Raw genomic sequence first — 15,223 nt, forward strand, 5'->3', positions numbered from 1 at the left:
CCACTCTTTCCTGGTCCCTGTAGAAATAGCTGATGGCTTCGAGGGTGTGATGCTAACTGGATGTCCTTGAGCCCGATGTGCAGGCCCGTGGCCATGGTGTGTTGTGTGGGCTCCGTAGCCCAGTGCGCTGCAGGTGGGGGACTGCTGCCTCGGCCTTGGCCCTGGCACTGCTCAGTGTGGGGCTTCTGCCGATGTTCTGGGTTGTCCTAGGAAAGATGTCCTGCGGGAGCCGGTGGGAAGAGGAAGAGGGAGAGGCCATGGGAATCTTGCAAGTATTGAAGTGAGTCACTGACAGTCTTTCTTGGGGAAATTCAAGGGTACAGGGCTGACTGAGCTTAATCCTGGGACCCCCTCGCTGAACTTGCGCCTTCCTCTCGGAGAGGCCTTTCCCCGCTGCCCGTGGACTTGGCTGAAGACGGCCCTCGAACCGTCTGAGCCAGTGGTTTTCAGTTTGTCCCTTTGAGTCTTGGGTATCTGCGAAGGTTTTTCAGGGACTGCCAGTTTGGTAGTGGGTGGAGAGGGCAGGTGGGTGGGAATCTCAGCCCTCCCACCTGGAAATACCTATGAGATGGTGAGACTTCAGTGTCCAAGGTCTGGGGACCTGCCTGGACTGCCGCATGTGCACTTGGGACTGGCAGCCTGAGGAGAGACGCCACGTCTTGCCCCGTGACGTGCTGGCCGGGTCCCTGCACAGCCACAGCACCTCACTCCTGCACCTTGGCAGGTCCCCAGGCTTTAAGGCCTCCTGGTGGTTTGGAGGCTGTACTCGCGGTTGGTGACTCCTTTGAACCCTGGATCAGCAAGAGGCCGTGGCCCTGGCCGTGCTTTTCTTAAGCTCCTCCTTGCCGCTGGGCTCGGAGAGCCCTGGTCTCAGCACTGCCTCTGAGTACGGCCGGCCCTGCGAGTGCCCGGCAGGCAGCCCTTGGCGGGAGCTTCTGCGGCTCAGCTTCCTGATGAGAGGTCAGAGGTCAGCAGAGTGTCAGGCTCCATGTAACTAGGACTTGGTGCCTTTGCCCCTGGGACTCTGGCTGCCACTTGTGGTCCCTTTGCTTCTTGGGCTGAGGATAACCTCAGTGGCCGACACTTGCCCCTTCGGACCCCGAGGGATCGTCAGAGTGAGGAGTCTGAGTTCTGTGCGTTCCTTACTAGCGCAAGCCACGCGGCCCCTCGAGGGGGGCCAGTGCAGGGTGGCTCTGAAGCTCTGGGGGAGATGAGGGCCCAGGGTCACGTGCTCCTGCCCGCAGGCTTCTGGACACGCCCCCTGTCCCTGCCCGCTCGTCCACTCTCTGGGGGCGTGCCGACTCACTGGAACGGGAGCCGCCGGAGCTGCCAAGCTCAGAGGCATCTTCCCAAGGTCGAGTCTGAGTGAGATCGCCGTGCTCCTCCTTGCAGATGGCCACCATGAGCAGTGGTCGGTGGTGGTGACGTGTGCCGAGCGCCCTCCCGGGGGGGCGCCGTGAGATGTGGCGTCGCGCCGCTGTGGCCGGCGCTCACCTTGGAGGGCGTCCCGCTGCGGCCTCGGGGTTCCTGTGGGCTTGGCTCTTGCCTTATCAGTGGCTCTGCTCTGGGTCTCGGTCCTGTCCGGCGGGCAGAGTGGGCTGGGCTTGGCCTGCTCACACGCCGTCTCACCAGGCCGTTCTCCTTGGCAGCGCGAGGTGGACCGCAACCAGGAGCTCCTGACGCGCATTCGGCAGCTTCAGGAGCGGGAAGCCGAGGCGGAGGGGAAGATGAAGGAGCAGCTGCAGCGCTACAGGGTGTGCCAGCAGAGCCTGGATGCGGCCAGCAAGAGGCTGCGGGACCAGGAGGACGGCCTGGCCGAAGCCGGCGAGGTGAGGGGCTGGGGCCCCGGGCTGGGGTGCTGCCCTCTCCCCGCGAGCAGTCTGGGCGGAGAGGAGACGAGCTCCCACCTCGGGCACGGTAGCTCCGTGGTAGTGCCACTGTGTACTTCTGCTTCCCACGTGTGTGCCTACGTTTTTTGCGTTGTTGTGATCGTAGCAAAAATATTAATTTTCCATTCTGTGGTTTTCAGTTAGTAAGTTGAATACTTTTTTAGTCTTTGTGATTATGATTTTTAGTGGTTGACTAATCTGTTTTTGGTCACTTTCAAGTGTTTTTTTTTATACACCCACACACCCTGACACAGATACATATGTGGTAGATAGCTTCATGCGTGTAGCCTTTTTGTTTCTGTTGAATGATTTCGTTTGGACAGATCCCTAGGAATGGGGTTATAAGATCACCAGGTACAGTTCTGTCTATGGCTTTTGCTACCAGTTGCTGTGTTCTACTAGTAGCTATTGTTGAGGATTCTACTTTCACTGGAACCTCTACCTGTCACGGATAATGGTGTTTTCTGGAAATACTTGTGATTCTGCCCGCCCCCGGAGATGTGCCTCTGGATTTGCATTTCTTTGATTATTAATAAGGTTTGTTAGCATCTGAGAATATGTCTGGAACCAGAGCATAGATCAACCGTAGTCCTTACTGTCTCTACCAACCGAAGGTTGTGTAAACTTTAGAGACAGAGCCCAGACGTTGATGCTTGTGGAAATCGGACTCCTCTGACCTTCCCTGTGTCTGCTGTGTTGCTCAGGATCACAGGTGCTGCGAGGAAGCAGATGAAACGCTGCTGGGGGAGGGGTCGGGGGCCGCGGGATCACTGGTGTTCTGGCTCTGCGTGGTCTTCTCCCCTTGATGGATCCTCGAAGCAGGCGCCAGGTTATTTCTGCCTTGGCAACGCTGGAGAGCGTGTTAAGGTTGTTTCTACATCCGTCTTCTGATGTGGATGTCGGCAGGAGTGGCCTTCAGACAAGTCTTCCTCCCGCCTTGGGTGTGTGCCCGCTTGTGCTCCCCGCAGGCTTCTCCGGAGGACGGGTGGGCATGTCCTGCACGTGGCTCAGTGAGGAGCAATTTGGGGGCACCCTTGGCACAGAAGCTGCAGAGCAGACGCCCGTGGGGTCTGGCGTGCCAAGGGTTGTGGCGGTTTGGGACGGAGACCCCGACGTTGCTCATCTCCCTTTTCACCCCGTGGAGAACGGCGCCTGTACCTTTATTTAGTTCAGGAAGAATCCTCAAAGGATATGTTCATCGTTAAATAAATCTTAAGTATCTTCATTCTTCTTTGGGTCCCAGATTGAGAGTCACTGTTAAAATAAAGGAAACCATGCAGGTCGATGAGAGGGTAGGACACAGACCCACCCCCCATCAGCCTCCCTGGGGGGCCTGCTGTGGCCTCCGTGTTTGCAGACGGTGCCCCGTGCGAGGGTTGCTCACTGTGGTGAGTTTGCCAGGCCGTCCTCTTGCCCTCAGCTTGTAGGTTGATGTCTGACTCTCAGAGGCTGATGGGGCGATGTTTCCACTTGTTAACTTAGAGTGACGCCCTTGAGTGGGCTCGCTTTTCCTGTTGGAGGCATGCTCTCTTGCCCCAGGAAAGCCACAAGTGGGGTCCCCTCACCAGAAGGTTGTCTGAGGAGGGTGTGGTCCGAGCTGAGGACTGCAGTTCCGCCCCAGTGTCCGTCTAGCGGACTCGCTGTCCTGGAGGCTGCGCGCTGGGCCACCTCCCCAGGCCTCCCTGTGCCTTCCCCCATGACCCCTTCTGGCCTGGGAGCGCTTCAGCCTCCGCGGCGCTAGTGCAGCTCCCGTTCGTTGTGTGTGGCTCTCGTGGTGTCATGCTGAGGACAGCCTCAGCGCCCACTTCTGACTTCTTGGCGGGTGCCCGCCTTGTCCCCGTGTAACGTCTCCTGCACAGCTGGGCGGGGGGCGCGGTGGTGGGGTGGGGTGGTTAGAGAAGGGATTCTGGGCTGAGGACAGAGTGGGTGTGGGCCGCCACGGACTGGGGGGCTGTGCACACGCCGGGTGGGAAGGGGTGACGTGGGGTGTGGGTGTGGAGGCCGCCAGGCGTGAGGCCCGGGCCCGCCTTGGCCGGCAGCGTTCTCACTCCCGAGGCCGCGGGTCACCGAGGCGGGGCTCGGGTGGGGTTGAGGGGCGGTCACGTGTTCCAGAGGAGGAGATGGCTCTGTCCTCGCCCTCCGGAGCGGGACGGGAGGGGACCGGCTCTGGTGTGTCTCGCTTTCAGACCGTCAGTGTGCTGAAGGGGAGGCTCTCGGACCTGCAGTGGAGCGTCATGAACCAGGAGATGCAGGTGAAACGCCTGGAGTCTGAGAGGCAGGAGCTGAAGGAGCAGCTGGAGCTGCAGCACAGGTGAGCGTGGAGGCAGGCAGGTCCGCCCCCTTCAGGGCAGGGGTCCCCGCCCCTTTGCCAGGTAAGCCTGGCCAGCTGTCCACCTGGGTACAGTTGGCCCGAAGCCTGCTGGGCTGCGTGCCGAGCTGGGCGTCCACTCGTTAACCATGTGTAAGACCCAGGCTTGCTCTCCCGCGTATGCCCTCTGTGGCGTGAGCGCCCAGCGTTCACGAACGTCGTGTGCGCTGAAGCTCTGAGGTTCCACGAGTGCCCTTCGTGTGCTGGCCTCCCGTCCACAGGCTGTTGGGAAACACTGAGGCCTTTGAAGCCAGGACCTTTTAGTGCCAGAACAGAGCAGTGTTTCAAATGTTCCAAGAATAAGAAGCGGGAACAGTCATTTCTTTCCTCCTCTGGGGGTGGGATGCCTTCCTGGAGGGAGCTTTCAGAGAAGATGTTGGGTTTGAGTGAGATTTTGAAGGCTGCGTAGGACATGCCCTGGGGCAGGGGGGACGTGGGTGGGAAAGGACGTTCCTGGGGAGGGAGTCCTCTGAGCAAAGGCACGGAAGGATGGAGGAGCTCGCCAGGAGATGCAGGTAGAAGACAGCGCTCTCCCAAAGCTCGTGGCCTCTACCTTAGCAGGTGTTGTCTTAGGGGAGTTCTGACCACTCGGTGGAATGGGGCAGAGTTGGGGGGGGGGGGGTCGGTCGGTCCTGAGCGGGTCCTTGGCTTTGGCTGTTCCAGGGCCAGCAGAAGCTCCTATTGTGAGAGGTGTGGGGAGGGGAGAGGACTCGCAGGTGGTCTGGACTTACCCACCTGCCCTGCGACTCAGGCCACAGAGCCAGCAGCAGGGGCTGGGCCCTGGACCCTGAGGCGTCCTTGCAGGGAGCGTGCAGGAGTGTGGTTGCATGCGTGTATGAGTGAGTGTCTGTGCTGGAGAGCTTTTAGAGTGCGGGCAAGTGCTGGCTTTACCACATGCCTGTTCCTGCACATGGTGTACTTGTTTCTTAATAGGAAATGGCAGGAAGCTAACCAGAAGGTTCAGGAGCTCCAGGCCAGCCAAGAAGCACGGGGGGACCAAGAGCAGAGGATTAAGGTGAGTTGCTCCGTTCCAGTCCCTGGCCTGTGCCTGGGAGATGTCACAGCGCTGGGCCCGGCCCCCCATGACCCGTGGCTGTTGCAGAGCTGGGGGCGTACTCAGTGGCATCTAGTGGCAGTTAGCTGCCTGTGTCCACTGTAGCTGTTTACATGTCGGTTGTCTCCTTGTGTGCCGGGCACTGTGCTGGATGCTGGGGTGCGTATTTCTGCGCCCAGGAAGCTCGTATGCTTTTGGATGAAGATCAGAATCAAACACACAGAGTAAAAAGTAAACGTGTGATAACTTCAAGTGCCGCGGGATGCTGTGCAGGTGATAAGCCAGGACTGAAGAGGGTGAACGACAGCCTGCCCGATGTCGCACAGCTAGTGCGTGACTCAGCTGGGTCTCAGAGCCAGGCCGGCGTGACTCTGGTTCAGGCCGTGCTGCCTCTCTGTGGGAGCCGTGATGGCTGCCTGCTGCCCTTCGAGCCACGTCCGCGCACCGGGCCCCGCTCCCGTGCTCTGGCTCCGTGTACCCCCAGCTCCATCTTGTCAGCTTCCAGACCTCCCGGCTCGCTTTCGCCTCTGGTCTTCACGTGCTGTCCTGTGCGGCTCGTCCATCTCTCCTCCCCGGCCGTCACTGCTTCACACGACCTGTTACGTCTCCCCTGCCCCGTCCGCCCATCTGAGTCCTTGGCCCGCTTCTCAGTATTGACTTGCCTGCACGGCCTGATGTCTGTCTTTTGTACGCTCTTCCCTGCAGAGACCTCATCTGTCCTCTGTGTCATGGTGTCCCCGCTGCTTGACCCGGTACCTGGCCCAGAGCTGGGCCCCTTAGTGTTTGTTGTTTTGTGACTCGTCACTGAGTCTCCCCGGTGTCTCCATGTGTTCCCGGGGACTGCATGTCGTAATGGACAGGCTGTCCTCACCGTACAAGGACTCAGTCAGGACCCTGTGCCACGGGAGTGGCAAGCAGAGCCAGCGTTTGAGGGTGGGTGTCGATTCACGGAGCATTCGCCGTGCGTCCTTGTGCCGGACGTGTGACGGGCTCCTGCCCTGCAGGCGGCACGGCACGTGGCGCGTGGGGCTACCCTGGGAGTGTCCCCTGAGGACACCGTGCAGAGGCACAGCCGGCTCAGGCTGCCCAGAGGCGGGGGCCAGGGCCGTGGAAGTTGCCATGGATCTGGGACAGTTAGGCGCCCGTGACTGTCTCCCCTCTGTCTCCGGCCTCGATCAGGATTTGGAGCAGAAGCTGACCCTGCAGGAGCAGGACGCTGCAATCGTGAAGAATATGAGGTCTGAGCTGGCGCGGCTGCCCACGGTGGAGAGGGAGCTGCGGCAGCTGCGGGAGGAGAACGCCTGCCTGCGGTGAGGGGCCCGGGGGGAGGGGGTTGGTGGCGGTGTGTGCGCGCGTGTGCAAAATGTTTGCAGCCTCCTTGGGTGCAGCCCCTGCTCCAGGGGCTCCTGCACTGTCCCCGGCGGTGCGGCTGTTTGAGTGACTGTGCTTCTGGCCCTGCCAGGGAGATGCGGGACACCAATGGGCTGCTCCGGGAGGAGCTGGAGGGGCTGCAGCGGAGGCTGGGGCGGCAGGAGAAGATGCAGGAAACCCTGGTCGACCTGGAGCTGGAGAAGGAGGTGAGCTGGTCCCCGTGGGTGTCCTGTGGCTGGCTAGGGGAGACCCTGGGTGTTTTAGTCCTACGTTCCAGCTGTTCGGCTAAAATGTGGCAGCCGCTGGGCTAGTATGGTGGGCAGGATAGTGACCCCTAAAGACAGCCCCATCCTGCTCCCCAGAACTGTGGGCAAAGGGGATCGAAGGATGCTGACCCCTAGCTGTGGTAGGGAGGCTCCCTTGGGGCTCCTGCTGGCCCCCAGCTGGGCCGGTGTGCTCACAGGTCCTGACAGGGGCCGGAGGGGGTTGGAGGTCAGAGCCACGTGAGGTGAGGAGGACTTGCCTTCTGCTCTTGGTGGCAATGAATGGAGGAAGGCGCTGTGAGCCAGGGAACGTGGGCACCTCTAGAGGCTGGAACGGACGAGGAAACAGGTTCTGCCCCAGGGCATGCAGGAGGAGTGTGGCCCTGCGACCCCTTGATCTGGCACGGTGAGGCCCTTGCTGGGCTTCTGACCTACGGAGCTGTAAGACATTAAATGTGTATTGTTCTCAGCCACTCAGTTCGTAGTAGTTTGTTTCAGTAGCACTGATGCTGAGTCAGAGAGAGGAGATGGCTTGTGGTACCTGGAACAGACGTTGTTCCCACCCATGGATGTGAACAGACACCTGTGCTGAGTTTCCTTTCCCTGTGGCTGCTGCTGGGACTCATTGGGACATTTTGTGGGTTGTTGTAGAGATGGCCATGGACGTTGTTGCCGAAAGCATCCTTGTTCGCTTGCTGAGCAGACCAGCATGAAGGCCTCCCGGCTCCAGGCCCGGGGTCCTTCTGTCCTTCCACACTGCTTCCCCGTGGTCACCTTCAGTCACCTTCCTTTCTGGTTTGCCCGGCGTAAACCATGTCACCACTTCCCATAGCTTGCAGTCTGGTCAGAGTGTTCGTCAGCTGCGCCCCCCGATGGGTTCACTGCCAGCTGAGGCATCGTGGGTCTGGAGCACAAATCCCTCTCAGGCGTCGGCTTATGTGGGCACTTAGCCTGAAAAGACAGTTCCGGAGTCCAGCAGTTTTTCTCTGGATATAGTTTGTTTTGAAATTGGTTAAGATTCTGCATGTAGAATCACACTGCCTGGTTTCCAGCCCTGCTGTTGCGTGCCCGCTGGCTGTGTGACCCTGGCAAATTACTTAACCTCTCTGTCCACCTGTGTAATGAGGAACGAGTGTCTCCCTGCAGGGTTGTGAGGATTAAATGAGGTAGTGTAACGTGCTTAAACAGCGGTAACGCTGACTCAGCGTCAACTGTAGTAATAGATTTATTAACCAGTCTTGTGCCCGGCACACGATAGGGGTCAGGAAGTACTTGAGTGGCTGAATGAGCGCACTGAACGGCGCTGGGCTTGGCCCCAGGAAGGAGTGGGAGGCCAGACAAAGGCACGCGGTCTAGGAAGGTAGCAAGACTCCGATGTGGGATGTGGGTCAGTGGAGCGGCTGTGAGAATACAAGGGCGGGAGGCCCGGCATGCGGGCCGGGTGGGGGCACCGCTGCTGCCCCCTGTTCTTCCCAGCGGCCACGGGGGCCCAGACCGACGCGTGCGTGCATGTGTGTTGGGTGGGGTTTGGCTCTCGGCCCAAGTCTGTCTGCCCTGGGGCTTGGCATCCCGCGGAGCACCCGGAGGATGGGCGACAAGGCTGTGGGCAGCGTCTGCCCCCCTCGTGGTTATCGCAGGACCGTCCAGGAGCCTGTCTGCCCCCGACCCCTTTCCCCAGCCCGCAGTCCGTCTGGCCTGCTGGGAATCTTGAAGTTACAGAGCCAGGAATGAATGAGGTGTTAAGCACGCAGCGTAGCTTCAGCGGCTGGGAAGCCACCTGTCTGCTTTGGAGCGGATGGGCGCCTTTCTGCGTTTTAGCTCAGCGATCAGGGCGGGCCGTTCCGGAGGATCAGGGAGGTGATGTCGGTTTTGTGTGGTACTGCCGTGCTGGGGGTCGAGGTGTGTGTGTGGAGGAGGTGGGAGGGCCCGGCGCTTGCACAGAGATGACGGGCACAGCGCTCTAAGGGCTCCACTTCCATGTCTTTTCAGAGGCTGCTGACGAAACTGCAGAGCTGGGAGAGGCTGGACCAGACCACGGGCTTGAGCATCAGGTAGGCGGATGGCGCCGGGTCCCCACTTTTTCTCCGCACGGATGGCACCTTTGGCAGAATGGGCCCTGCCAGCCTGGTTCCCTCCAGCAGAGGCCCTGCCTGCGGCTGCTTAGGTTTAAGGAGATGGAAGTAGGGACTCTCCCCGCCGAGGATGGGACATTCTCGACAGAGCGCTGGCAGGTGTGGGCCCTGCATTGTTGGGTTTTCTTGAAGGGCTCTTTTTTGTTTATACTGAGGAAGTAGTTGCTTTTGAGGGAATTCATTTCTTTTAGGTGGTTGTAACGAGTAGAGATAAACTGAGTCTTCAGGGGCAAAAAAGGAAAACAGGGTGATGGAGGATTGTTTCCCATCAGGCCCTTGCAGCAGCCTCAGCTTGTCTGTTGAGCTAATGCCAGCAGGTGAATGGCAGGTGGGGCTGCCGGATGGCCGAGCGGGCCTGGTTCTCAGACGGGCATCTTCCCACCGCTCCCTGCTCCCGATTCCATCTGTCCTGCTGCCTGTCCTTCTGGGGCCGCTGCCCCTTTCTCCAGTGTCGCTCCACCGCTGGCCCTTAGCCCCCAGGTCCCTTCCCTGCCCGGTCCCTCTGCAGACCGACTGCCCACTGTTCCCATCTGGGGGTGGGGGTGGGAGATTGGTCCTTCAGGATTAGTCCTGGCGCCTGGGGCCTGTGGCGTGTAGAGAGCCTCCTGTTTGTCTGTTTGTGCGACTTGAAGCCTGTGTCTTCTCGGGGGTCTGTCCTGCTGCTCTTGGAAGCTGGGCCTAGATAGAGAGCCCTCCTCAAAGGGCTGTCCTGTAATCACAGCCTCTGACTGCTCCTCTGGGACCTGCACCAGCTCCATCACACCATGGACTCCAGCTGTTTGTCACTTGAAGACGCCCCTTCGTTTTCCTTCTGCCTCGCTATCGCTAAGTCTCAGAGGACAGAGTAGGCTGTTCCCTCCCGAACTCCACCTGCTTCCAAACCTGACCACCGCTGCCCACCTCCCAGCGGCTGTCCCGCTCTCCCGCCCGACAGGGCGCCCCTCTTCGAGTCGGCGCGCTGCTCCGGGCCAGTCCCTTGCCCTTGGGCAGGGCCGTAGGGCTTGCCTCGCTGTGTTGGTGGAGGTTAGACGCGCCTGTGTGCCGGGTGCTGTGCACGCTGCAGAGCAGTGAGGTGTGGCTGGCTGTCCTCGTCTCCTGGGGTTCCTGGTGGGAGCCCCTGTAAAGAGAAGCCTTCTTTTCATGTGCTTTGTGGCGGTTGTGCCTGGGCCGCTTCTGGGGGCCCCTCGGAAACCTTAGCTCTTCCGCCCTTTCCTGTCCCTACTAGCGCGTTTGGGGCGGGCCCTCACCTCCGGCAACTCCTGCCCTGCTTACGCGGGTACGTGTGTCGAGTGCCGGTTGGAGGGCCACAGGCTTGCGGTGTAAATGTGGCCCATCAGCTGGATCACCTGGGGGGTTTGGTGCACGTGCAGACGCCTGGGCTGAGCCCAGGCCCGTGGAGTCCGCCTCTCCAGCGCTGGACTTGAGTCTTGGTGTGACCACAAATAGCATGAGGGGTTTGGCTCTCTTTTGCCAGGTTTTGGGCAGTCATTAGCGCTTTCTGAGCAGGGAGGGTAATTTGGTGGAGCCCACGTCTCTTGAAATTGAGTATGGGGGTGGGAAATGGGCATAGGGTTCTCGGACACAGGGAGAGGCTGGGGGCCCGTTGCTGCAGTGTGGGGTCCCTGCAAAGGGGTGGGCGTGGGAAGGAGAGACGCGCACTGTTCCAAGGTGACGTTGTCTGGGGGTCCCTGCCTGGTGGGCGGAGGTGGGCTCCGCCAGGAGCTGAGGGACACTCTTTGTCACTCTCGCAGTGTTCAGTGCAGCGGTAGTGACTGGGGCCATCTCAGACCCTGTTAAGCTGTGGCTGCACATGTGTCTGACCCCAGCTTAGCCCCTGTGTGTTGTGGGGTCTCTTTTACACCCGTTTCCACATCTGTAAATGGAAGAGTCTTCTGGAACGTTAGTTTCTCACCATGGGGTCACGAATCTGAAAATCTGATGAAAGTCATACTTTCTCCCCACAAAAACACAGGTTTGCGAGTGGGTGCGTGTGGACGTGAGATTTTGCGTGCTAGTCCAGGGACCCCTTCCCCAAAGTGTGATCAGCCAGCTCCAGCGGACAGCAGAAGTTGGAGTCCAGCAGTTGCCCTAGCATTAGAGGTTCGAGGGGCTGGGAGGGTGTTTTGGCCTGGCCTGGCAGGCATGAGTCTGTTGTGTGATTTTTAATATATATATATATTTTAATTTATTTTTATCTATTTGTTTAGGCTATGTTGGGTCTTCGTTGCTGTGTGTGGGCTTTCTCTAGTTGCGCCGAGCGGGGGCTACTCTTCGTGGCGGTGCGCGGGCTTCACATTGCGGTGGCTTATTTTGTTGCGGAGCACGGGCTCTAGGCGCACGGGCTCAGTAGTTGTGGCTCGCGGGCTCCGCGGCATGTGGGATCTTCCCGGACCAGGGCTTGAACCTGTGTCCCCTGCATTGGCAGGCGGGTTCTTAACCACTGAGCCACCAGGGAAGCCTTGTTGGGTGTTTCGGTCAGAGTGTTGCCATAATTTTGCTCATTTGGGGCCTGTCATGACCCCAGGCTCTGGCCGCTGTCCAGTGTCTCTGTGGTTTTCTGAGAGCTTCCGCCACTAGGTGGCACCGCCCCCCCCTTGGTGATCGTGGCTCCCTGCTACCTTGGGACCTGTAGAGGGCTCTGTGGTCTTGCAGAGGTTAGGAACAGAGAAGGGTCCACATGGCACCACAGTGGTCACCCTCTTCCTAGTTTGGGATTTCTTAAATCGTGAGGACCTAGGGATAACAGGGCGGTGGGGGGTGACTTGGCTGGTGGGTCAGCCAGTGCAGACCTATAGGGAAGCCTGCTGGGCTGAGTGTCCTTATCTGCCAGACGAGCTTGTCCACCCTTGACGTCATCTGATCCCGTCTGCAGCACATGGGTCATGTGAGTCAGGGGCAGGTTGACATCAGGACTTTGAGGGTGCGAGGGAATGCCCTGCATGGGTGAGGTGGGGCCTGTGCACTTGCAGGTGCTGGTGTGGGGAGCAGGGTGGCTGCGTCTGGTGTCCGGACGTTCTTGTCCCAGGGTCTTGAGGGTTGGACTGAGGGAGTGGGCAGTGGTGCGGAGGGCTGTGACTCGCTGAGCCTCATTCCTCGGTAGCGTGGTGTGTCGGGATGATTTGAAGGTACTGAAGAGGGACACCCTGTGATGTGTCTGTGAAATACCTGGGAATAAGTTTAACAAAATATGTGTATGGGACCCATACACTGGAAACAGTAAGATGTTGTTGAGAGAAATTAAGGATAATCTGGTAACAATGTAAGTAACTGGAGAGAGATACCGTGTTCATGGATTGGAGTACTCAGTATTGTTAAGACAATTCATAGATTCAACACAATCCCAATCAGAGTCCCAGGAGGATTTTTGGGGAGAAATTGACAAACTGATTCTAAAATCTCTATAGAAATGGAAGGGACCTGCGACAGCTGTCAGAGTTTGGAAGGAGAATGAGTTAGAGGGCTTCCAGCAGCTGGTTACAGGCACACTGAACGGTATTAATCAAGACAGGGTGGTCATGGTGTAAGGATAGGCGTGTAAATCAATAGGGCAGAACAGAAAGTTCAGGAATTATCTAAGAATGTAGAGTCAATTGATTTCTGTCAAAGGTGACAAGATAATTCAATGGGAGAGAGTCTTTCAACAAATGGTGCTGAAACAGCAGGGAATCTGTACAAATAGAGACCTCATACCGTCCACAAAATCAGTTCAGTGGGGCATGGACTTAAATGTAAAAACAAACTTCTGGGAGCTTTGCTTGGGCTTGGCAAAGAGTTCTTAGGACACGAAAAGCATGAACCAGAGATGAAAAAAATTGGTAAGTTAGACTTCAAACTTAGAAGCTTTTGCTTTCAAAAGACAGTTAAGAAAAAAATAAGGCAAAACATAGACTAGGAGAAAATATTTGCAACATGTGTGTCTGACTGAGGACTTTTATCCACAGTACAGAAAATATTCCTCCAAATTGATAAGATGACCAAATTTTAAAAATGGGTGAAAGACTTTGAACAGATAACTTTGAGAAGATATGAGTGATGAAAAAGGACATGAAAAATGCTCGGTGTCATTAGTCACAAGAGGAGTATAGGGGGGCTTCCCTGGTGACACAGTGGCTGAGAGTCCACCTGCCGATGCAGGGGACGTGGGTTCGTGCCCCGTCCGGGAGGATCCCACGTGCCGTGGAGCGGCTGGGCCCGTGAGCCATGGCCGCTGAGCCTGCGCGTCCGGAGCCTGTTGCTCTGCAACGGGAGAGGCCACGACAGTGAGAGGCCCGCGTACCGCAAAAAAAAAAAAAAAGAGGCCCTGGTCAGGGATCCTGCATGCAGCAGCTAAAGATCCCGCATGCTGCAACTAAGACCTGGCGCAGCCAAATAATTAAAAACAAAACGAGGAGTACAAAGTAAGGTCACAGTGAAATACTGCTCTTGACGTGGTGAAGATGTGGAGCAGCTGGAGGTCTCATGCGCTGGTGGTACCGTGAGACGCAGCACAGCTGCTTGGGCAACCGCGGGGCAGCTTTCTGTATGTGGGCGATACCACCCGGCAATTCCACTCCTGGTTACTGACCCAAGAGAAATGAAGGCGTGTGGCCTCAGAGAGACTCGTGTGTGAGTGTTCACGGCAGCTTTATTCATGGTAGCCCAAACCAGGAACCAAGCCAGGTGTCCATCACGTGAACGGAACACCACTGAGCAAGAAACAGGAGGAGACAGGTGCTGTGTGCAGAAACGTGAATCTCTCAGCAGAAGAAGGCAACTCATTCAGTTCACACTGCATGATGCCATCTACTTGAAATTTTAAAAAAGGCAAAACTGACCTGTGACAGGAGGGTGAGTGGCTCCTTAAGTCTTGGATTGGGATATGATTGGGGACCTGGGGGGCCTCACCTGTGACTGTCACGGCAGCAGCTACACAGGTGTATGTATGTCACGCTTCAGTCAAGCTGGTCCGAGGATGGTGAGTAATCGGCGCTCCTGACAGCTGTGAGGGGAAGGAAAAGGCCTAGGGAGTGGCCTGGACTGAAGTCAGGAGTGGATGGGGATGCTTTTTAAAGCCTTCATTTTGGGAAGGAACCCATTGCTTGAGCTTATCAAAGGCTGGGACCAGCCCAGGCTTTTTCAGTGTTCCTGGATCTTGGGGACTTGGGGCACGTGCTGTGGGAGTGTCACCAGGGGAGGCCAGGTGTGGGCTGCAGAAGGGCAGGTGGTTTCATGGTAAACCCAAGCTCTGCAGAGGAGGAAGGTGAAAAGTGAAAGTGGTCTTCAGTCCTCCCCATCTCACCTCCTCCGGGCTTGCCCTGTGTCACTGCTGTCTGGCGCCATCACGCGGTGCTCTAGTTATGCCCGGGGGTGCCATTCTCAGAGCAGGATTGAGGGTTGCCCCCAGGGGTGGGCAGCAGGGTGTTACCGCTCTTACCCCCAGTCCGTCTTTCTAGGCAATGCCTGATAAATTCCTGGGCATCTTTCTAGAAATGTGTGTGCATACAAGCTCTTTTTTTGTGTGTGTGTGTGCGGTACGCGGGCCTCTCACTGTTGTGGCCTCTCCCGTTGCGGAGCACAGCCTCTGGACGCGCAGGCTCAGTGGCCATGGCTCATGGGCCCAGCCGCTCCGCGGCATGTGGGATCTTTCCGGACTGGGGCACGAACCCGTGTCCCCTGCATCGGCAGGCGGACTCTCAACCACTGTGCCACCAGGGAAGAAGCCCCAAGCTCTTTTTTTCTTCCAGTTTAATTGTGGGGTAATCAACCAATAACACTGTATAAGTTTAAGGTCTGCAGCGTAATGATTGGACTTACCCGTTATCATTAAAATGATTACCACGGTAAGTTTAGTGAACATCTATTGACTCATGTAGATACAAAATTTTAAAAATTAAAAAGAATTTTTTCCTTGTCATACTAGCTCTTTATGTACCCACCCCCTAAGAAGTGCTCATTCTATACTAGTACCCTGCAGCCTTGCTTTCTTCCACTTAATTTCTGACAGTATTTCTGCACCAACCCAGATGGGCCTACTGAATTATTTTCAGAATCTATACAGTGTTCCGTGGTGTGGATGGATTCTGATTTACTTCATTCCCCTGTTGATGGATATTTCCAGGTTCCCCCCCCCCCCCCCCCCCCAAAAAGGTGTGTGTTGGGTTGTGTAA

At 57.5% G+C, this 15,223-nt stretch overlaps 1 protein-coding gene across 2 annotated transcripts in view; it reads left to right on the forward strand.

The window, feature by feature from the left end:
- MAD1L1 (mitotic arrest deficient 1 like 1) overlaps window positions 1-15,223 on the forward strand; it is a 314,409-nt gene that overhangs the window by 7,126 nt on the left and 292,060 nt on the right. For both annotated transcript variants that reach the window (XM_024763473.1, XM_024763472.1), the window contains 6 exons: window positions 1,650-1,829; window positions 4,076-4,200; window positions 5,191-5,272; window positions 6,491-6,621; window positions 6,774-6,888; window positions 8,935-8,996. In XM_024763473.1, the coding sequence (XP_024619241.1) occupies window positions 1,650-1,829; window positions 4,076-4,200; window positions 5,191-5,272; window positions 6,491-6,621; window positions 6,774-6,888; window positions 8,935-8,996 (695 nt within the window). The remainder of the gene's footprint in view (window positions 1-1,649; window positions 1,830-4,075; window positions 4,201-5,190; window positions 5,273-6,490; window positions 6,622-6,773; window positions 6,889-8,934; window positions 8,997-15,223) is intronic.

This window comes from Neophocaena asiaeorientalis, unplaced genomic scaffold (assembly GCF_003031525.2).
Source record: "Neophocaena asiaeorientalis asiaeorientalis breed wild unplaced genomic scaffold, Neophocaena_asiaeorientalis_V1.1 scaffold223, whole genome shotgun sequence".
In the NCBI taxonomy this organism is placed as follows: Eukaryota; Metazoa; Chordata; class Mammalia; order Artiodactyla; family Phocoenidae; genus Neophocaena; species Neophocaena asiaeorientalis.